The sequence below is a fragment of the Aquarana catesbeiana genome, linkage group LG11 (genome assembly GCF_042186555.1).
Source record: "Aquarana catesbeiana isolate 2022-GZ linkage group LG11, ASM4218655v1, whole genome shotgun sequence".
In the NCBI taxonomy this organism is placed as follows: Eukaryota; Metazoa; Chordata; class Amphibia; order Anura; family Ranidae; genus Aquarana; species Aquarana catesbeiana.
Genome location: NC_133334.1, coordinates 209,760,188 through 209,784,566, shown reverse-complemented (window position 1 = coordinate 209,784,566; position 24,379 = coordinate 209,760,188). Strand labels below are relative to the sequence as shown.

The 24,379-nt window shown below is 41.7% G+C and overlaps 1 protein-coding gene across 5 annotated transcripts in view; it reads left to right on the top strand.

Annotated features, from left to right (window-relative positions):
- SLC29A2 (solute carrier family 29 member 2) overlaps positions 1–23,645 on the top strand; it is a 55,187-nt gene extending 31,542 nt beyond the window's left edge. For 4 of the 5 annotated variants that reach the window (XM_073605239.1, XM_073605240.1, XM_073605238.1 and 1 more), the window contains exons 6-13: positions 3,545–3,679; positions 6,327–6,424; positions 6,523–6,610; positions 6,711–6,826; positions 12,128–12,236; positions 12,342–12,427; positions 16,558–16,757; positions 19,687–23,645. In XM_073605239.1, the coding sequence (XP_073461340.1) occupies positions 3,545–3,679; positions 6,327–6,424; positions 6,523–6,610; positions 6,711–6,826; positions 12,128–12,236; positions 12,342–12,427; positions 16,558–16,757; positions 19,687–19,798 (944 nt within the window). In that variant the 3' untranslated portion in view covers positions 19,799–23,645. The remainder of the gene's footprint in view (positions 1–3,544; positions 3,680–6,326; positions 6,425–6,522; positions 6,611–6,710; positions 6,827–12,127; positions 12,237–12,341; positions 12,428–16,557; positions 16,758–19,686) is intronic. The other variant, XM_073605241.1, reaches the window with a different exon arrangement.
- Positions 23,646–24,379: the final 734 nt, after the last annotated feature.

Sequence of the window (24,379 nt, the reverse complement as noted above, 5' to 3'; positions counted from 1 at the left end):
CCTGAATGGAACGGTTCGGTTGTATGGGCCGCTTTCATAATGGAAACACCCAAAATAGCGTACCGATCCACTCAGTGGAAACGAGGCACTATATAGATTGATTTATTTGAACATAATTTGATATCACTGGAGATTTTATTTAGAGAATAAATATAAATATATATATATATATATATATATATATATATATATATATATATATATATATATATATATATATATATATATATATATATATATTTATTTACTTTGCTGCCACTGCATTCTCCAGCATCGGGAAAAAATTCATCTTTGCAATTTACGATTTCAAGTCTAAAGCAGTTGATAGGTCACGTAAACGTATGTGTGTTTTGCATGTAAATGACTGTTGGGGGACCAATTGGTAGCATAATTTGTTAATGCCTAACTGACATGGTATATCTATACCAACTGAAAGGTTAAGCCAAGTTGCAGATAAAAGTGAACTGCTAATTTCTGAATAAACAATTTGCACATAAAGAAAACTTGGGTGCTGTGGAGTTTAACCACTTCAGCCCCGGAAGAATTTACCCCCTTCCTGACCAGAGCACTTTTGCAATTCGGCACTGCGTCGCTTTAACTTTTAAAATTGCAATAAGCATATATTGATTTGCACAAAATTTATAGCGTCTACAAAATAGGGGATAATTTTATAGTGTGTATGTATGTATGTGTGTGTGTATATATTATATATATATATATATATATATATAGCGGCGATCTGCAAAAATTTATAAAAATTTTTTTCGGGACTGCGACATTATGGCGGACAGATCGGACACTTTTGACACTATTTTGGGACCATTATCATTTATACAGCGAACAGTGCTATAAAAATGCATTAATTACTGTGTAAATGACACTGGCAGTGAAGGGGTTAAGCGTGTCCTAGGGAGTGATTCTAACTGGGGGGGGCGGCACCTCACATGACAGCGATCACTGCTCTCAATGACAGAGCAGTGATCTCTGTCCTGTCACTAGCAGACTAAGCAGAACGGGGAAATGCTTTGTTTACAAAAGCATCGAGTCCGCAGGACCCGTGGGCGCAGAGACCGGCAGGTGCACGCACCCGCAGCACCACTTCTTGAAGGGGACGTACCTGTGCGCCACTCTGCCGACTTAAATCGGCGTGTGGTGGTCGGCAAGTGGTTAATACAGCATTGTACATGGTGACATTACAGACTATGCCATGCATTAAAAGAAAACTGAACTCAAAGTTACGATTTCCTAGGTTTTAGGTAACCATTTAAAAAAAAAAAAAAAAATTTCTTATGGCTTTCTTTCAACAATGGCTTTCTTCTTGCCATTCTTCCATAGAGGCCAGATTTGTGGAGTGCACAACTAATAGTTGTCCTGTGGACAAATTCTCCCACCTAAACTGTGACTCTGCAGCTCCTCCAGAGTTACCATGGGCCTCTTGGCTGCTTCTCTGATTAATGCTGTCCTTGCCCGGCCTGTCAGTTTAGGTTTGCAGTTGGGCCATACTCTTTCTATTTTTGGAAGATAGATTGAACAGTGCTATTGGCCAGAATCAAACCAAGATGGGAATTATAGCCTTCCTTATGTCTGATCCTGTGAGTATTCTCATTCTAAGGACCTTTTCACATGAGGCGGATCCGTTGCACGGACTCCGCTAGCTCAGCAGGGGATCGCTCCGTTGATCCCCGCTGAGCAGAGGGATGACAGGTCTGTCTCCGCTCACTGTGCAGAGATGGACCTGTCAGAGCCCCGCTGTCCTCTATGGGGAGATCGGCTGAAAATGGACTGCCTGTCCGTTTTTCATCCAATCCGCTGGACAGATGGGGAGCGTATCACCAGCCGTCCGTTTTCAGCGGATCTTAACGGATTGGATGGCAGGCGGGGGGGTTAACGGACACATCTCCGCTGACAACCGCCTGCCCATAGAAGTCAATGGGTGGCCCACTTGGATCCGCCTGAAAAACGGACAGGCGGATCTGATCGGGCCGATTGTTTGAAAAGGGGCCTTACATGTGTATCCACTTCCTAAACTTCCACTATTATTGCATTGATTGTATCTTTTGTACTCCACACTGTTTTCTTTGCTATTGCCTCTGGCTCACTGCATCCAATGTTTCTCGCTGTAAACTGTGAAGGTCATGCATGTGAGTGTGCCTCCCTCCTTCCCATAAGGAACTATTTTACTCTCTCTTATAGGTAGCGTGCACTGAATGGAAATTTTGGTGCCGAAACCAAAAATGCAGGATGCACTTGGCCGAAAACCAAACATTTACAGTTTTTAAAAAGATTTTTATATATAATTGTATTCGACTTTTTAATTTAATATCATCAACTTTAAATAGGAATTTATTGTCGGCCTTTCTTGGCACCCCTTTTAAATTCTATGTATGTCTGCACACTGGTCTGTTGGGCTTCCATTGTGGTGTTAAAAAAATCTAACTTGGTGCATTTTTGGTCAGTTTCAAAAAAAAAAAACGCACCTCCCAGTTCAAATGTATTGAAAATGCAGCAAGAACACATCATTAACACACCTGTTAAGTTTTTGAGTCAAATGACCTATGAAAAACACACTATAAGCACAGTAACTTGTAAAATCGTGACAGAATCGCAATGCGTTTTTTGGTGCCATTATCAACACCTTCTCTATCAGCTGAATGCTGATAACACCATTTCCCTCTGAAATTTCAGAGTATCAGCAGACAGGACACTTGTTCAGCTTCAGTGTTCCTCTCCATGGGATTGTGAGAGTCTGCAGGCCTTCATGTGCTCTAATTGCTGGAAGACAAACCTTTTCTTGCCCTCTATCAGGCTTATTGTTCCTAGTGCTAATATTGGGTTCCCATTCCTAGCGCTTAGGCCTCATGCACACTGGACGTTATAAAATTGCCAGTAGCATTGCTGCATTAAAAACATGAGTTTTTTCCACTTTTTTGCATTCGCTTTTTGCCGTGTTTTAGCAACAAAACACAAGTTATGGGATCAAAAACACAGGTTAGCCGCATTTACTGAAGTAAGAGTTTTACAGCTCAAAATCTCCTCTTAAAACACACTCCGCCTGGCAGAGCAGGGAATGCTCTGATGATTCAGTGCGTTTTTGATACTGCTTGAGTATCAAAGCTGAGGCATGAAAGAGAGCCATCCATTGTTTACAATTGTTATGTGATCTGCTGTGATTGGTCACAGCGATCACATGATACTGGCAATGGGCTTGTATAGTGATCCGTCATCAGTTGTGTCCAGTGGACACAGCTTGTCACAGATTGGCACCTTCTCAGAGGATGTCATATGACTTCCACTCAGGAGGACAAAAGACCCGCCCTGCCGTCAATCTGCGATAGGCCTGGCAGGAAGGTGTTAAAGTGCTTTTATTGCTTGTTCTGAATATTTTAAACCATATAGCACGTATAGTCTGGGCACAGGTTTACTTCTAATTAATTGTACCTTATTTTGGATATAATCTAATTGCATTCTCCCTATTTCTCCTCCCCCTTTTTTTTTTTTTTTTTTTTTTTTTTTTTTTCTCCGATCCCTTTCATCAACACTGCAGCCTTTTGTGCAATTCTACAAGGCAGTCTGTTTGGACTTCTGACTCTCTTCCCTCAGCAGTATAGCAGCATGTTCCTCAGTGGTCAAGGAATGGCTGGAATGTTTGCTGCTCTGGCTATGATTCTGTCCATGTCAAGTAAGTATTATGCAGTGTTTGTAATCACCTTATGTGCATTATAGTTTATGGTGCCCCCACTATTCCTGTTGCTATTCTGTTCAACACCAGCTACGCATATATTGCACTCTATCACAGTTCCTGTTACAGCACCCTAGCAGTACCTAGATAGCAGCTTTGAAACTCTGTTCTATGGCCATCCTAAAGATCACCATTCCTTACAATTTGAATGTACAAACTCCTTTACATCTACCAACAACTATATTCTACAAGCGCCTTGCCTGATCGGATTCACACTGAATGGGTAGTTTAGGTAGGGCCTCATTACATAGTTTTGAGAAATATAAAAGATTTACAGGGATTGTAATGTGTGGTAGGCTTTAGTCTAGATAGAAACCATGTAATTTGTAACATGGGCCAGCTATATTTCATATAGATGTCTGACTTTTAACTCCTTAGCTGAAGAGGACAGAGTTGCAGGATGTTGAGCATATTAGCTTAGGTCGATCTGTGAAATGATCAGATTTTCTATAGTAGACAGTAGTTTTACAAAGTTTTAAGTGTAGTTATAGCAGAGCAAATTGCACACTCATTTCATGTATATAAACTGGAAAATGGTTACAGTGGTTTTCCTTTCATATCTTTTTAATTGGCACTAAAAATAACAATTAGTCCAAATACACAGGTGTTGAACTGGGTGGTTTCACCTTAAACACACTCCAGACTTTGAGGTACCACAACCAAAGATGCAGGTGCGTTTAAAAGGTCTATTGTAGTGTATTGACATTCCACAAAATGAAGAGGCTGCCCTACTACAGTGCAGGTTATTGCACAACATAAAGCATATTAACATGTGTGCAGTTATGTACTGCAACTACATCATTCTGGTCTAGAGGTGTAGAAAGATTACTTGAACCAACTCGACTATTTGCAGGAGACAAAATAAAGAAATTCCAGCTTAAAGGATAAGTTCACCTTTCTAAATAAAATTTTAAAAAATGCACATCTTTTTGCAGGTAAAAAAAAAATTTGGATTTTATTTTTATTAGGAGCCCATAAAGCTTTGCACCCGTGATCAGCAGATTGTGGGTGCAGTCTCAGGCTCCTGCAGACTGTGTAGCTGTTTGCCCATACCTCGTACAGGCAGACAGTTACTAAATGACAGGAAACATCAATGAACTACCTACCGTGCTCATCAGCGCCCTGGTTGTTAATTGAGAACTGCAAGTCTTCAGCTTGGCCACTATCACAATTACAAGGGGGTTTGGGGAGAGGCTGCAGGAACAGGTTAAATTTTTACACCCTAAAAACAGGTAAAGCAGGTGACATTCCCAAAGGTGAATTTATCCTGAAGGCTCGGTTCACACTGCAGCAATGCTGGAATCCTGAGAATCCACTGCGGGTTCCCACATCGCATGTCTCGTGGCGGCAGTTCACACTGCCCTATGCGAACTTCTGGGAGTGTCAATTAAAAGTTAATGACACCCCCAAATCAGTTTGCATATCGCAGTGTGAACTGCAAATTCGGACAGGAATCGGATCACATAGGTGTAAGCACCCATGCAATCCGATTCTGCTGTGTACCAAAAAAAGGGTCTTGTGCGAATTTGGTCCGAATACAATGCGAATTCAGCTGTACAATCTATATGGCTGTAATCGCATCACACAGAGATCATATGTGATGTGCGGTGCGAATCTTGATGCAATGTCGGACATCGCACCAGTGGGAACCAGCCCTTAAAGTGGAACTCTAACTTCTCCCCAGCCCTCCTCCAGGATTACTGTGAGCCCACGCTGTGTGATGTGTCCATGGCAGCCTGGACCCACAGGTAGGAGGATAGAAGACAACCTCCATTATGCAACTGAGAAGATGTGCTGCACTGGACTCAGAGCTGAGAGAGTTCCACTCTAATTTAACAGAAGTGAACATTCTTATCCTTTAGTAAATCAAGTCCACTTACTAAAGTGTCATTGTGTATGGACTCTAGCATTGCATTAAAATAATGGATAGCAATGGTTTACAGAGCACTTGCAAATCAAATTAATTCTTTTCGTATAACTCAAATGATTTATTTTTTTTTTTCAGAGCCACATTTCATTACCTAGTCTTATAGCCTATCAAAACACATAAATAAAAAGGTTATATATTGCAACTTACCAGACCTTAGATGTGGCAGCTGAATTTTTTTTCAGGCTGTTTTTCACCTAGTAATCCTGTGAAAAACACATGGCTTCACTCATTCACTCCACAGTACCTGCAGAGGGAGCCATGGTTGTAGTCCAAATTGTGATGGCAGTCTAGTGACAAACATGTCTTCCTCTTCATTTCCATTACATGGGGACAAGGGAATTAGTAGTTTAAAGAAGGTAGCTTGGAAGGAAGAGAATACTGATTGGGATTTCAGTTCAGCTCACAGGAAGCGCCAAGGACACTGCATTTCTGGTAATACTAGCAGGTATGGTCTGTACTTGCTGAAAATGTTCTTAGTCTTTAAAACTACAATGTAGCCATCACATCTAAGGACTGGTAAGCTGCAATTTTGTTTAGATATCCTTTTATTTCTTGATCTGATTGCTTAATATGTGACTATCAATGTACATGTGTCTTTATATATCACTTTAGGCTCTAAACTTGTTTCCTTCCCTGCCTTATTCCTACACCCTTTAGGTGGTGCTGATATTGAGACTGTTGCTCTGGGTTATTTCATCACCCCTTGTGTTGGAACTTCCATTTCAATCATATGCTACCTTCTGCTTCCTCGTCTAGTAAGTGCTACTATCTGTGGATTTGGATGCTCTGTCATGGAATTTTTGATTCCGTGTATTTCATCTTTATCTTATTTTTTTTTTTTTTTTTTCCATAGGATTTTGCACAGTATTATCTCTCTAAATCCAACACAAACAGTCCAAAGAGTTATGAAATGGAGACTAAAACAGAATTGTTACATCCAGGTTTGATGTCCATTTTTTTTTTTTTTTTTTAAAGCTATACAGAGAAACCATTTTGTTAAATGCATCACCATTGCATCACACTGTATATTTACTCCTTTAGGAGAGGAAAATGGAGATGCAGGACAGAAGAAAGCTGTGTTACTGCTAAAGGAGACAGAAGCTGGTGGTGTAGAGGAAGAGAAACGGACTGTGTCTATCTGCACTATTTTAAGAAAGGTAAGTATGGTTTCCACATCGCTTAATTAGCTGAGAATACACCAGAAGTTTATTAGTGTGCCAATAAAATAACTAATTTGCACAACTTAACCACTTCAGCTCCGGAAGGTTTTATCCCATTCTTGACCAAGCCATTTTTTGCTATTTAGCACTGTGCTACTGTAATTGGTATTTGTGCGGTCATGCAATGCTGTACTTTTGGTGGTAATTGATCACCACTGGATTTTTAATTTTTTTTGCTATCTAAACGAAAAGACCAAACATTTTGAAGGGGGAAAAAATCATTTTACTTTCTGCTATAAAGCATATCCAATAAAAAAAAAAAAATCTAATTTCTTCATGAATTTTGTCCAAAATGTATCACCAGTGACACTAATACAGTGATCATATTATACACTGTCACTGTACTAATGACGCTGGCTGGGAAGGGGTTAACATCTAGGGCAATCAAGGGGTTAAATGTGTGCCAAACAATGTGTATGTTTCTTATCCCTGCTTTTCAGGGATAAGAAATGGAGCGATCATTCCCTCTGTACAGAGTCCTGTGTTGATTGTTAACACAGAGCTCTGGGCTGTGGTTGTACACAGCTGATCAGCCTGTCCCGTCCATGAATCATTGGCTGGGACTTGCTGACAGACTCCCACTGTGTACAATCACAGTGGGGGGCACATGGGAATCCTAAAGCAGGAAGCAACGGATGTGTACGTCGATTTGTCTGCATGGGCCACCCATCCACAGTACATAGTGGACGGTCCGCAAGAGGTTATTTTAAATCAAGCTCTTATGACAAAAGATGGTATACAAAAAAGGCATAATAACTGGGTGATCGCAGGGACCACAAAATGTTAGTAATTTTACATTTCTCTTGTGTATTCTGGGAGACCCCAAATTTGGGTGTGAAATTAAAGCCCTCCCTGCTGTAATGTGGGTACATTGACAGACTTGACAGTGTAAGCAGAGATGGGAGGAATGTTTCTGACCTCTCAAACTTCTGTTGCCAGAGAAGAATTCTGATAAGATAGATGTATCAGTGTGTATATATATATATATATATATATATATATATATATATATATATATATATATATATATATATATATATATATATATATATATAAAAAGATCTCCCTTTTTTTTTTTTTTTTTTTTTTACCTGGAACAGCAATGCACTTTTAGACATGTGACTGTGCCTAGGTACGTGTTATGTGATAATCTAAGACACTGTCGCATTCACCTGTTCCAAGCTCCAGCGTCAAGTCTTTCCCTCTGTGTGCAACTGGTGGCTTCCTGATTCCTCTGGCACTGCAGTCATGCCAAAGCACTGTCTTAAAGGGCTAGCATGTCAGTTTCTCAGTGTTCGAACAGTGTGTCCACATGTTAAGAACCTGTGACCCTGTGTTCCCTAGCGCTTTTGCCAATATTTCCTTAACCCCCTTTGCTGCTATAGCCTTTTTTTGCAAATATGTTTAAAAAATAATTTTAGGTTTGAATATTGCATAAAACCCCTAAAGCATATATTTCCTGAAAGCAGAGACCCTAGAGAATAAAATGGTAGTAGCTCCAATTTTGTTATGTTGCACAATATTACCGCAAAGGTTTCAGTAAAATTTGAGCAAAAAATTCACTAAAGTTAATTTTAGGGCACACATACACAATAAATTTACCTAATTTTTTTGGTAAAATATAAAAGATGAGGTTTCAAAAAGTAAATGGATACCCAACATGCCAAACCTAAAATCTGTATGTGCCCAAGAAATGGCGACAAACTTCAGTACCCTAAATATGTGCATTGCTTTAAAAGCCCCCTATAGGCATTCATCCATTGTTCTGGAGGAGGTGCTAGAAATATTGCTCTCACTCCAGCGTATGTGGCAATATGTAACGTGTATCGCAATCCACCCTGACGCATGCGTATATATGGGGGGGGTTATACTTTTTTTTTTTTTTTTAAATAACTACTTTTACTATAAGATAATTTTTTGGCAACTGATTCTCTTTAATGAGACCTATGCGGTCTAAAAGACCCTGGATATCTCCCTTGTGCTCCACCGAATGTAATGCATTACATTATTTCCCAGCCATACTGGCCGGGAAAACTGTCAGGTGGACCAGCAAGTGGCATCAAACACAATGCTTTCCTCCCCAGCAACAAGAAGGGGAGGAGAGCGGCTGTATCAGCTCAGCGCCCGCTATGCCTGGCCCACAGATGGGTGAGCGGGAGCACACATTACCGGGGAGGGCAGCGAAAGGTTTATTGCCTCACTGTGCTGTGTCTCCGTGACCTCTAGTGTACCCTGTGTGCCCAGCTCCTGTGTTCCTCCAGTGATCCCCTTCATTCCCCAGTGTTGCCAGTGATTCCAGCCTTGTGTTCCAAGTCAACCCCAGCTTGCATCTAGGCTTGTTTGCCAGTGAACTTTAGTCTGTACCTTGTGCCTGTGATCCTGAGCCTGCTTCTGTGATTATGTTCCCCATCTGTATCCTGCTCCTGGGACCCCTTGCACGTCTGCCAGCATTCATTCTTCCTCTGCACTCTTGTCTGCCATCTGCTCCTCTGCACCAGCGGCAACATGAGGATGCAAAGCCTTGCTTATCTACCAAGATGGCTGCCTCACCAGAGACACCATGAGGAACAAGGCATGGTAAATCAGTAACTTGTTGGTGGGGGTTTTTTATTTTTTAATTTTTTTTTTGTTTTGTTTTTTAGGACAGCTTCCACAGTACAGGTCCCCTTTAATTTTTATATTCTTGGCACAATGATACTTTTTTGTGCTGTAATGTACAAAACCCTCCTTTTGAGTGCCCCCACAGCAAGCAGCTTGCTATGGGAGCACCCGAGCTAAGCTGCAGCTCCGTGTGTCCATTCAGACATGGAGCTTTGGCTCGGCCCCGCCCCCTCTCTCCTGACTGACTGACTTTTACAGCAGCAGGAGCCAATCAGAGTCCCAGATGGTGAGGTACTCGTGGACATCCCTGGATAGAGATGGGGCTTAGGTAAGTATTAGGGGGGAACTGCTGCACACAGAAGGCATTTTTATCCTAATGCATGGAATACATCAGGATAAAACCCTTGCCTTTTAAAACCACTTTAAAGGGGAAGTAAAAGATTTTTAAAAATTTTATTTTTCCATATTTATACTTGCCTCGTGGATGCAGCATTGGTCCGATGTCCCCGGCGCCTCTACACTTAAAACCGAGAGATGGAACATCGCCGTTCGCTCGGTTTTCAGAGCTCCATGAGCAGAGAGCTGCAGACTGTCGGACACAGCTCTCTGCTCTTCTGCCTCCTCTCTCACTGGATCGCTGAGCTGTGGAGGGGGCGGAGCGGCTGGTTTAGTCTCTCAGTGGCTCGCTGAGGCTGAGCCGGGTGTCAGCCCAGGCCCCTGGCCTATCCAGACTACATGGTCGGGATGACGTGGTGCCTGGATGGACATTGGTGATGTCAGCAGAGAGCGGACTTCAGTCTCTCTGCTGAAAACTGTTCGCAGGAGTGCAGAATGAATTACACGCATGTGATCCATAGAAATACAGCCAAACAAGCTTTGGCTATACTTCTCCTTTTTAATCTTTAGGTGGTCGTAAGGCAGGTATCTGCCACACAAAATGTGACTTCTTAATGTCAACAAATTGGCCACAAAAGGAGATTTCAGACACTTGGGAGGTGAATTTGTGGATATTTAACCATTTCATGACTAAGCCTGTTTCTGACATTTGGTGTTTACAAGTTAAAATTACTTAGAACCCCCAAACAGTATGTATATTTTTTTTTAGAAGAGAATCTAGAGAATAAAATGGCGATTGTTGCAATATTTTATGTCACACGGTATTTGTGCAGTGGTCTTTTAAACGCAACTTTTTGGGGAAAGACACTTTCATGAATTTAAAAAAAACGAAAGCGCAAAGTTAGCCCATTTCTTTTTTTGTATAATGTGAAAGATGATGTTACGCCGAGTAAATGAATACCAAACATGTCGCGCTTAAAAATTGCGCACACTCGTGGAATGGCGACAAACTACGGTACCTAAAAATCTCCATAGGCGACATTTAAAAAAAAAACTGTTACCAGGTTAGAGTTCGAGGAGGTCTAGTACTAGAATTATTGCTCTCGCTATGGCGATTGTGGCAATACCTCACATGTGTGATTTGAACACCGTTTACGTATTTGGGCGCGACTTCCGTATGCGTTCTCTTTGCTGCGCAAGCTCGCGGGGCTGGGTGCGCTTTAAAAAAAAATTTTTTTTTTTTTTTTTTTTTTTTTTTACATTACTGATCACTTTTATTGCTGTCACAAGGAATGTAAACATCCCTTGTGACAGTAATAGGTGGTGACAGGTACTCTTTATGGAGGGATCGGGGGTCTAAAAGACCCCAAATCTCTCCTTTGCACTTCAAAGTATTCAGATCGCCAAAAACAGCGATTCTGAATACTGTATTTTTTTTTTTTAATTGGCGCCACTGGCAGCTGAGTAAACCAGAAGTGACGTTGCTTCCGTGTTTATACATAGGAGACTGGAACAAAGCTGTTTCCGGCTTTGTTCAAGTTTCACTCTAGCCAGCGGAAGTGCCGGATCGGATCTCCCGGTGGGACGGGAGGCCCGGGAAGAGCAGCGGGAGGGGGGGACGTCCACTCCTTTAGGATAACAGCCGAGAGGCTTTTAGCCGCATTGGTTGTAATCCCTAAAGAGCCGACCGCCGATCACTTTTATTGCTGTCACAAGGGATGTAAACATCCCTTGTGACAGTAATAGGTGGTGTACAGGTACTCTTTATGGAGGGATTTGGGGTCTTTTAGACCCCAGATCCCTCCTTTTGCACTTAAAAGTATTCAGATCACAGAAAACGGCGATTCTGAAAACTATATTTTTTAAAAACCAGCGCCATTGGCAGCCGAGTGAACAGGAAGTGACGTTGTGACGTCACTTCCGTGTTTACAGAGAGAAGACTGTCTGTCTCTAGCCGCCATAGGTGGCGGATCAGATCTCCTGGTGGGACAGGAGGCCCGGTAAGAGCGGCAGGAGGGGGGGGGGTGTCCCCTCCCGCTCCCCCGGGATAACAACCGAGCGGCTTTTAGCCACATCGGTTGTTATCCCTGGAAAGCTGACCGCCCGCTCTAAAAAACAGTACTAGGATGATGCCTGCAGCTGCGGGCATCATCCCAGTATAACCCCCGAAAGCCAAGGCCGCTTATCTGTGTACGCTCGGGTGAAGGGCTTAAATTCAGCTGAATCATAGGTGAAAATGTACTTTTCTGGTAAATCTGTAATAGTTTGGTCTTTTTTTTCTTTTTTCCCTTCCTTCTATAGATCTGGGTGATGGCTGTGACAATAGTAATTACGTTTGGAGTAACGTTATCAGTGTTTCCAGCAATCACTGCAAAAGTTGGCACGCATATACAAGATAATGCTAGCTGGAGTGAGTTTCTACTTGTTAGAGAAAAAGTATAAGAACAGAATTGATTTTACTATTGTAGTACAACTTTGTAATATCTGTGCTTTTGTTCATGTTTTCCTCTTTTAGACAAATTTTTTAATCCTGTTTGCTGCTTCTTGATTTTTAATGTGATGGACTGGATTGGGCGTAGCCTTACTTCTAAAACTCTGTGGGTAAGTTCTTACCACCTACGTTGTATGCATTTGCATACTTCACTTCAGCCTCGGAAGATTTGGCTGCTTAACGACCAGGCCATTTTTTGCAATACGGCACTGCGTCGCTTTAACTGACCATTACGCGGATGTGCGACGTTGTACCCAAACAAAATTGACGTCCTTTATTTAACACAAATAGAGCTTTCATTTGGTGGTATTTGATCACCTCTGCGGTTTTTATTTTTTGCGCTATAAACAAAATGGCGACAATTTTGAAAAAAACACTCTTTTACTTTTTGCTATAATAAATATCCCACATTTTTTTTAAAAAAACAATTTATTTTTTCCTCAGTTTAGGCTGACATGTATTCTTAGCTTAAGAAATCACAATAAACGTATAGTAACTAGCAATATCTGCGATTTTTGATTTTTTTTTTTTTTTTTTCTTTTTTTTTTTGCTCCTCGGTACTGCGATATTGCGGCGGACAAATTGGACACTTGACACATTTTTGGGGCCATTGACAATTACACAGCGATCAGTGCTATAAAAATGCACTGATTACTGTATAAATGTCACTGGCAGGGAAGGGGTTAACTGTTCTAACTGAAGGGGGGGGAGGGGAGTTGACAGCTGTTCATACTTTGTATGAACACACATCAGCCTCTTCTCCCCTGAAAGAACCAGGATTTGTGTGTTTACACCCTCAGATCCTGGTTCTCACTCTGTCACTACCGATCACGAGTACCTGGCAGTCATTACGCCCGCCGGGCACTCGCATCGGCGGTGGCGAGCGTGCCCCCTAGCGGCCACAATGGGAAGCGACGTAAGGTAACGTTGATTTGCCAAGCCAACCTGCCGCAGTGAAACTGCGGCGGCTGGTCGGCAAGTGGTTAATAATTAAAAGAAGGTGGGAGAAATCCATAGCAACTAGTTGGGTGTAATTCTTTATGGATCTGACTTTAACTAGACAAGGCGACTGCCTCTTTAAAATATAGTAATCCTTAGGAATCAGAATCCACCTTGTAGTGATCTGACTCAAGTAGCATGAATGATGAATGGTTGCCACGTGCAAGAACCAGCACTGAACAATAACTTTATTGTATGAGGCTGATCATGTCAACCAAATCTTGGGCTTTCAGAGAATTTCATCAAATGAACTGTTATTGTAGGGCAGGGGTGCTCAACCTTTTGAAGAGCGAGGGCCATTTAAGTGATTTGATAAACAGACGTGGAACATAGTGAAATTTAAATGGTTCAAAATTTTTCATTGTTTGTGAATTGCGTAATGAAGATTTTCCTCCTGCAGCCATTGAATGCTGGTGAGAGGGAGAGGAGGAGAAGCCAGCTTTCAGCAGTTGCAGGAGGAAAATGGAGAGGATTGGTTCCTGTATATGCTTCCCTCCCTGTCCAAGTATAAAACAGAATGCTACAGGGAAGCCGCATGGGCCCCTGACACTACACCAGTGGTTGGGGTGATGAAAACACGTCTCAACTATGGGTTTTACTGCCCCCCTCAAATTTAAACAGGCCGTTGCTGTCCTGAGCCCCCTTTCACACAGGGCAGAATCTGCTCGCTCCACGGAGCAGGCGGATGACCGATCTGCTCTGCATATGCAGAGTAGACAAACACAGCCCGCTCTGCTCTATGGGCCCTCCGATCCGATCTGCCCAGACGGAGGGGAATGGATACCCTTCCTTTTTTTTTTTTTTTTTTTTTTTTTTGGGGGGGGGTGAGAGAGAATTATATTGTTGGTAGGTGGGTGTAAACGGATACAATTCAAATTACATTTGCTGCTCCATAAAGGTGAAGGGAGGGTCCAATTGGACTGATCAGACTAATCGTGTGAAAGGGGCCTATGGCTGCTTTCACACTATTGTGCTGCAGTTTACCTGGGTGCGGCACAATGCACCTGCAGGTTAGCTACGCTTTGCCATAGGCTTTCTATTATATCCTTCTTCCTGCAGATTCGGTGTGCTTTCAGAATCTAATTTGTCTATGGCCCAGTGCAGGTAACCCACAGGAAAGTCACAGGTGCGCCTGCAAATCGGTGTGAAAGCCACCTTAATAACCATTGCAACATTGTCCATTGCTCATATATGCCCATTGCCAAAAATATGATGATGAATACAGTTGCGCTCATAAGTTTACATACCCTGGCAGAATTTATGATTTCTTGGCCATTTTTTTAGAGAATATGAATGATAACACAAACTTTTCTTTCACTCATGGTTAGTGTTTGGCTGAAGCCATTTATTATCAATCAACTGTTTACTCTTTTTAAATCATAATGACAACAAACTACCCAAATGACCCTGATCAAAAGTTTATATACCCTGCTGATTTTGGCCTGATAACATGCGCACAAGTTGACACAAAGGGGTTAGAATGGCTATTAAAGGTAACCATCCTCACCTGTGATCTGTTTGCTTGTAATTAGCGTGTGTGTAAAAGGTCAATGAGTTCTGGACTCCTGACAGAACCTTGCATCTTTCATCCAGTGCTGCACTGACGTTTCTGGATTCTGAGTCATGGGGAAAGATTGTCAAAGGATCTGCAGGAAAAGGTAGTTGAACTGTGTAAAACAGGAAAGGGATATAAAAAGAGATCCAAGGAACTGAGAATACCAATCAGCAGTGTTCAAACTCTAATCAAGAAGTGGAAAATGAGGGGTTCTTTTGAAACCAAACCCCGATCAGGTAGACCAACTAAAATTTCAGCCACAACTGCCAGAAAAATAGTTTGGAATGCAAAGAAAAACCCACAAATAACTTCAGGTGAAATACAGAACTCTCTGAAAACATGTGGTGTGGCTGTTTCAAGATGCACAACAAGGAGGCACTTGAAGAAAGATGGGCTGCATGGTCGAGTCCTCAGAAGAAAGCCATTACTATGCAAATGCCACAAAGTATCCCGCTTATAATATGCCAAACAGCACAGAGACATGCCTCAAACCTTCTGGCACAAAGTCATTTGGAGCGATGAGACCAAAATTGAGCTTTTTAGTTGCAACCATGAATGCTACATTTGGAGAGGAGTCAACAAGGCCTATGACGAAAGGTACACCATTCCTACTGTGAAACACGGAGGTGGATCGCTGATGTTTTGTGGATGTGTGAGCTAAAAAGGTACAGGAAATTTGGTCAAAATTGATGGCAAGATGAATGCAGTATGTTATCAAAAAATACTGAAGGAACATTTGCATTCATCATCCAGGAAGCTGCACATGGGATATACTTGTCATTCCAACATGACAATGATCCAAAACACAAGGCCAAGTTGACCTGTCATTGGCTACAGCAGAATAAAGTGAAGGTTCTGGAGTGGCCATCTGTCTCCTGACCTCAATATCATTGAGCCACTCTGGGGAGATCTCAAACGTGCAGTTCATGGAAGACAGCCTAAGAATTTACAGGACCTGGAGGCTTTTTGCCAAGAGAAATGGGCAGCTTTACCATCTGAGAAGATAAAGAGCCTTATCCACAAAAAGACTTCAAGCTGTCATTGATGTTAAAGGGGGTAATACATGGTATTAAGAACTGGGGTATGTAAACTTTTGATCAGGGTCATTTGAGTAGTTTCTGTTGTGATTATGATTTAAAGAGTAAACACAGTTGATAATAAATGGCTTCAGCCAAACACTAACCATGTGTGAAAAAAGTTTGTGTTATCATTCATATTCTCTGAAAAATGGCCAAGGAATCATAAATTCTGCCAGGGTATGTAAACTTATGAGCACAACTGTATGCCTATTGCTACTGTGATATTCATAAACTGGCCTTTTCTATCCTGCACTTTCTGCAGGCATCTCTAGCTTTAGGAAATGTTGCTGTAATAGGTGGATTTGGTATCACGCCGCCTGGCATAGGAGCTGGCACTATAGAAGGGAGCTTTGGCTTATGTGGCTCCTGTTCCCTCTACAGCCACTTGCTTTCTCCAGTGCTGGTTCCATCCACAGATCTACACTAATGCTCTGGGATGGTGGGTTGGCACTCTGTGATCCGGGCTTGCTGACTTACCATCACAGAGCAGGAGGTTCAGGGTCCCATGTTTACTGCTTTGTTTAATAAGTAATTTCTATTAATCTGTTGCTTTCACTATCTCTGTAACCATCAGCATCTTGTTGATGACATTGTGTTTTGTCCATAGCCTGGTCCTGACTGCATGTACACACCTCTGCTGGCTGCCAGCCGCTTTATCTTTGTACCTCTTTTCATGTTCTGTAACATTGGTGATCGTCAGTATCTTACTACCTTCTTCTACAATGATGCTTGGTTTATCATCTTCATGATCCTCTTTTCTATCAGCAATGGATACTTTGTATCCCTACCCATGTGCTTGGCTCCCAAGTAAGTAAAGTGTTTTCTATAATAGTTTTTTTTTTTTTTTTTTCTCCCTCACACAGGACGTACTAAAGCATACACCCATGCAGGGTCGTGTTTACCAGCATAGGGGTGTCCGCGTTTCCCTGTAGAGGGAGTCTTATTGATGTCAGTTGGGATACAGCAGTTGAACAGACACAGCTACTGCTCCCAGTTTGACATCCGTGTGGGTGCACAGCCCTGAACTCACACAGGCCGTGTTCACACTGGTATGAAACGATAGTCGTACGACTGGATCTGACTTTGCCCTGTGACTTGAAGTCCGACATCATCCGACTTCAATGAACGGGGATCCGACTTTGATCCTGACAATGCCAGGCACTTTGTGTCTGGTATGAATCTTTAGGGGGAAACTCCATGCCAAGTTTAAAAACAAACGGCATGGGGTTCCCCCTCCAAGACCATATCAAGCACTTCGGTCTGATATTGATTTCTAAGGGGAACACCCACGCCATAAAAAAAAAAACAGCATGGGCAAACCCCCCCCCCCCCCCCCAAAATCCATACCAAACCCTTTTCTGAGCATGCAGCCCAGCAGGTCAGGAAAGTGGATGGGGACGAGCGAGCCCCCCCCCCCTCCTGAACCATAGAAGGCCTTGCCACCATGTTGATGAGGACAAGGGCCTTTTCCGGACAACTCTGGCCGTTGGTTGTCGGTCTGCAGGGGGGCTTATCGGAATCTAGAAGCGCCTTTAACAAGGGGGCCCCCAGATTCCGCCCCCCCCCCCCCCCACCCTATGTGAATGAGTATAGGGGAAATTGTAGCCCTACACGTTCACCAAAAAGTTAATGTGTAAAAAAATAAAACACGGCACACAGGTTTTTAAAGTATTAAGGCAGCTCCGGCGATGTCTTCTCTCTCTCTCTGCTGGTTCTTCTCCCCTCTCCGGTTCTTCTGCCGGTTCTCCTCCGTTCTCTGCTGGTTCTCCTCCGTTCTCTGCTGATGTTTTCTAGCCCTCTTCGGTTCTTCAGTCTGCTATCTTCTGCCTCTTCCAGGTCTCCTCTCCCTCTGTTCTACCTCCGATGTTGACATGACGCTCTCCCGCTCTAATGCTGGGTCTGCGGCGTGCCACTACTTATATTGGCACGGGGCAGGGTCATAGGGTGATGTCATCTGGAGGCCCGCTCCCTTGTGACATCACCGCCTCATCATGCCCTGGCCGGTGACATCACAAGAGGGTGGGGCATCCATGTGATGTCACCAGAAGGCCCCGCCCCATGCCAGTATAAGTAGTGGCATACCGCAGACCCAGTATTAGAGCTGGAGCGAGCGTCGAGTCAACATCGGAGGAATAACAAAGGGAGAAGACAGCGCAGAGAGGAGACCCGGCAGAGGCAGAAGATAGCGGACAGAGGGAGAAGAACCGGAGAGGGCTAAAAACCTGTGTACTGTGTTTGTTTTTTATTTTTGACTTTTTTTTTGGTGAATGGGTACCCCACACTTATTCACATAGGGTGGCGGGCTGGGATCTGGTGGCCCCGCCCCCTTGTTAACCGCTTGCTGACCGGCTCACGCCAATATACATCGGCAGAAGGGCACGTACAGGCATAAGAGGCGGTTTGCGTGCGCGTGCACCTGCCACGAGCTCCGTGAGTGTGATCGTGGGTCACGCAATCGTCTCATGGAGAGGAAGAACCGGGAAATTCTGATGTAAACAAGCATTTTCTCGTTCTGCCTAGTGACACTGATCACCGCTCCCTGTAATCGGGAGCGGTGATCAGTGTCGTGTCACACACAGCCCCGTCACACAGCGCAAAAAATAAAAAACACAGAGGCGATCAAATACCACCAAAAAGCTCTATGAGGAAAAAAAGGACTTCAAATTTGTTTGGAAAACACGTCGCACAACCACGCAATTGTCAGTTAAAGCGTCGCAGTGCTGAATCGCAAAAAGTGCTCTGGTCTTTGGGCAGCCAAATGGTCCGGGGCTTAAGTGGTTAAAGGGGCTTCCAGATTCCAATAAGCAACCCCCCCCCAACCCACTGCAGACCCCGACAACCAACGGCCAGAGTTGTCGGAAAGAGGCCTTTGTCCTCATAAACATGGGGAAAAGGCTCCCCAAAACACAACCCCCCACCCATGTTGAGGGCATGTAACCTGGTATAGTTCAGGAGGGGGGATGCTCGCTTGTCCCCACCACTTTTCCTGACCTGCTGGGCTGCATGCTCAGAAAAGTGCTCGGATAAGGGTCTAACATGGATTTTGGGGGGACCCCACGCCGTTTTTTCGGCATGGGGGTTCCCCTTTAAATCTATGCCAGGCCAAAGGGTCTGGTATGCTCTTGGAGGGGGAACCCCATGTCGTGTGTTTGTGTTTGGCGTGGGGTTCCCCTTCAAGATCTCCAGAGCACAAGTCACATGCCAAAGTCAGATCAGTTAAGACGGCGTTCCGACTTCAGTGATATTCAATGGGCTGAAGTAGGATCAAAGTCGGACCAAAGTAGTGCAGGGAGCTTTTTCAAAGTCGGACCGACTTGTGTCAGACCAGTTAAGACGGCTCTCATAGGGAAACATTGACTTGCACACGTAATGCGACATGAGCTCCCAAAGTTGGAGCGTTTGTCGTACCAGTGTGAACCCAGCCACAGTGTGTGTTCTGGGACACCCACAAATTGAGAGCAGCTGCTGTCCCAATTGACATTGTAGGAGCTGCCTGCATGGAACACCTGTGCAATCCTGTGCAGGTAAGCCCTGCCTTGCATGGGCATATGCTTTACTTGAATGAGGCCTATTAGAGACGTTAAAGCATTAGCTGTGTTTTTTTTTTTTTTTTTTTAGTCTTTTTAATATTCTATTGCTGAATTTCTCTCTAACCCTGTTAAACTATATAGATGTAGCTCAGTTTTCCTAATTAAATTGACCTAACCTGTAACTTTTTTTTTTTTTTCTGTTCCAGGAAAGTATTGCCACATGAAAGCGAGACCACGGGTGCTCTCATGACATTCTTCCTTGCTTTGGGACTTTCACTTGGAGCAGGTTTATCCTTTGGCTTCAAAGAACTTTTATAAAAGGGTGATGATCTGATGCTGTGGCCTGTGCTTACCAGTCTGCACTCCTATTATCCAGAGTATTCTGCTTGGTTTCTATTCCGCCTCTTCTACTTCATACAGTCAAGAGCCACCAGCTGAAACAACTATTGATGATATTCACATATTTTATTTGGTTAAGCTGCATTTTTTATTTTTGCTTTTTATATGCTTGTAATTTAACTGTAAAAAATGCATTGTTTTTATACATGTACTGTATAGCATAGAACGGCCTGTATCATATTTAGGACTTAAGTATTTCAACTAAGGATCCTTTTACAAATAGGACCTATGTATATAGGAACTACATTTATCAAATATGGCATACCATATTGGCACATATGTTTACACGTGATATTGCCCATACAGTACAATAGATTTGCTTTTACGTGCAAAAATGGCAGAAAATATAGTGAGTTGTAAGTGGCTGTATTTTAGCTTTGTTCGGTATAAACACACCCCCCCCCACTCCCACTCTAAATCAAGACTATCCCAGAGAGGCAGGCCTAGGCTGGAACACTATGTAGATGGTTGATAATAAAGTAAAATTAGCCAATTTTGGATAGAAAAGCCAGAATATATTGCTGTCTGTGTCCTCACTAGAAAAGGAAGCAAGAGGAAATCCCTTTTTTAATAGGGGTATATACAGCAATCTAATCCACCTTCTTTTAGTTTTTTTAAACAGATCACATTCTTTTAGTTATGTGGGAAATGTTTAGTATCTTGATTGCAATGGGTGTCACCATTTATAAGTTTCCCCCTCGCTAGCACAGGGAGTGAGATAAAATATATGCAATGAAGACAATACACAGAAAAAAATAAAAGTACATTTGACAGCCTATAACTATTTCCCACACTCTCCAAAACAAACAAAAATGGTTGGAAATACACTTTAACTATGCTAATTGTCCTTTATTGTATGTTAGCACTTAGATAAATACCATAATGTTATGTGACTAGGCATTCAAATTAAAAGGAGATAAATAAAACACATCCCCTCCCTCCCCCCCCCCCTCCTGTTCTCTGGTTCTTTTGGAATTTTTTTTTGGTTCCAGATTTTACCTTAAAACTTAAGTGTGGTCTATTGGGACCTGACGATAACAAAAATTGTTCTCTTTTATTAGTCAGGCACTCTAATCCTATCTTTTTTTTAACATGGGGAGCTTGGAGGGTGGGCACACTTCCTTCCAGGCATCTAAACAAATGTTTCCCACACAGATGTCTATATTGACTGAAATTCCCTGTCGTGTTGATTTTCTTCAGGCAAAGCGTATTCCCATAAAACCATATTTATTTTATTTTGGCTTCTTAACAATGTTTTTGTTGTGACAAAACTAGTTGCTCCTGACTGACTTTTTCCAAAAATCTTTTTTATGATTTTAAAGGGAACTGATAATGTGGCCATACACGTAACGATTTGTGATTGATCAAAGTATGAATAATCACAACATATTGAACAATATAACCCAGTTCTGCAGTCGAGTTCATTTAAAAGCTCGCTAACTTAAACAAATGGAGGTTTTATTGTTCGCAATTTTATATTGAATGATACATGTGCGGCCATCAGATATAACACTTTTTTTTGGCTGAACAATATACACAGATGCATTGGATATACAGGTATATGTAGAGAGGAATTGTTTTGTTACTTTTTTTTTATTTGTATAATATTCATAGGGAAGATTTTTATTTATTTTTTGCTACAGTGCATTTCGGTATTTGGTCTATTCTAATGGCATATTCACATTCCATTCTCCTAGGTCTATCTAGTAAGATGTTGGATCAGCCCACACTGTAAACATTTGGTTTGCATAGGTAATGATATTTCTAGTCACTTTCAGTAATCTGGTAGTGTAAGTTAGATTTGTACAGGTCAATTTCTGCAGACCCATACTGTACTCTACGAGAGTGCTAGAGGCTGTAAGAATTCAGTTGAAAAGTACAAGCTAACCTTCATAGAAATCTTTTAACATTAAAGGTAGCACATCATAAGAGACCCGCTGGCTTCAGTTATTTCTGAATAGCTGAATCAGAGAAGGGTATGCATGCCTGCAGATTCAGAAGTCTAGTAACTAGAAAGTTTGTAAAAAGGATAGTAATGGTAGTCTTCATGGTTTTCTAATGATAGGCTTTCTAGACAAAACAGAATACAGTTTGGCCTGCGGTGGTCTTACACCTTGGCTAATCCAGTGGAATCTTCTAATGGCCTGCCAGGCATGTGCTCCTTATTGTTATCGTTCTCTAGTATTAAAGATTTAAAATAAATCGTCAATCATTAGAGTAGAATATAAAATGGCTATATATAAAAAAGAATGTTAACCACAGATCCTTTAATAATAAAAGTTCTGCCTATTTTGGCCAGTTATAATCTTTTGTTAATACAGGAAAAGTGATTCATTCATTATTTATTTTTATTTTTTAGTCGTTTTTTAGTTGCGCTGCATTTTACCACTGGAAAACAAAATTCTTTACTGTGGGCAAATGCCTATCTTTAAAGCTGTTCTCCATGCAGTTCTAACAAAACGGTATTTTATGCAGTTTATTCATTAATCAAAATCCAAAAATGTATTTCTAAACAGCTAATGTAAATACCTGAATCTACATTATTAGCTCAGTGTAATCTCCTATACAGCAGACTAACTAGGAGAGAGGGTTAGTACCCTAAGGAATATGCTGACTGAAGGGGAGTAATGACCTCATTAGGGCTGCTACTCCTGTTTTTGTTTACTTGTCCTTTTATCTGTTTGCCTTGAGTTAATTTTCTGTAACTCTTTTAATTTAGACACCTCTGTCAAAGGTACAGTTGGGTCAATGACCCCACTTTTCTCTGCTGCTATGTATGCAATACAACTCAGCCACAATATGCCCCCCCCCCCCCCTCAAGCTATGAAAGGACAAAGAAGCTGCAGCTTTTTTTTTTTTTTTTTTTTTTTTAATTCTGCATAAGTCAACATTCAAATAGGTCTGCCGAAATGATGCATGTTGCAGCAAAGCAAAAACATGCATAGAATATGCACATGCATTGAAGTTGTGGGCATATTCTTGTCTGTAATAACAGTATTAATTTCTTCTTCCTGCGTGTTTTTAAATACACATACGGCATTGAATATTTTTTTGTTCATATTGACATTAAAAATATTCTGTTACATCCATTATGTAGCTGCAGGTAAACAGTAGGGTTGATTTACTAAGGGTGCAAAATCTGGTGCAACTCTGCAATGAAACCAATTGGCTTCCAGGTTTTATTGAAAAAGCTTAATTGAACAAGCTGAAGTTAGACGCTGATTGGCTACCATACAGAGCTACACCATATTTTGCACTCTCCAGTGTTAGTAAATCAACCCCAGTGAGTTCACAGCATGAAATAAAATGTGGAGATTGTAGTTTGAAGTTGGCAATATGGCACAAAATGCTATTTTATTTATTTAAGTAGTATTTATTTATTTTTAAACATATGGACACAGGCAGGAACCAAACCTTTTGAAACAAACCTAGCATACGTAGTGTCATATTGAGGTAATTTCATGGCATCTTTTATATCTCGGGTTCAAAAGATCTTACACTTTTTTTTTTTTTTTTTTTTTCAGAAGACCTGTTTGATCCATATATAGGATCAGTTTTTAGCACATTTTGCTGTTTAGTTCTAAATATAAATCTGTGCTTTGAAATGGGATGGCAGTTGGCTTGGAGATGAGATATCTAATATTTCTGAAATTGCTTATATTTGTCTTGTAAATTTTCAATAATAGTTACTGTTACATGGTCAAAACTGGAAGTAAATGCAATTTAGCAACTTATTTTTATATGAATAAAACCTTTTTACAGTAAATTAATGGTTTCATAACTCATCACTGAAATCATGGAAATATGCTGGTACTAAACTATTTAACTGAAAGGCTGGACAATTTAGCATAGTAAATACTATATATAAAGTATCAAGATTGGTATTCTTTAACAACACACTTTGCACTTCTAAGGAAATTGCTTTTATAAAATTGCTCAGAGGTTCAAGATAAGCTAATCTTAAGGCAACATTTGCATGGGTATTTTGTCCCAGTGCAAAATGGCTGCTTATTCCTGATGCTGTTTTTGATACCTGTAAGCAGCTAGCTGCAGCTGCTGAGCCGGGACACTTAGTGACAGGTTGCCGGTGCCCGCAGCTATTGTGCCATGTAATCACTGGATGTGTGAACAGCCATGAATAGCTGGGTGCTGCCTGCAACTTGTCATTAAAATGTACAGGTTTGGCTGCCGCAGCTAGCTGCTTACAGGTGTCAAAAACAGTGGGAATCAGCAAATTCCTGTTGCTGCCATTCACACTGGGGTAAAATGCTCATGCAAATGTAGCCTTACAGTGCTACAATGTGTTTAAGATTTCAAAATAAAAACCACACATAGTTTTCTGAATAGCATTATACGGTGTCCCTGGATAGGGTTAGAGCTGTGAGCTCATGAACCTCTCCTTTTCAAACTCAATTCCATTTGCTTGGAACTATCAGAACACATTCGTTTCTGTCATGTGCACTGCTCCATGCACACTACAAATCACATAGTCCACTAATC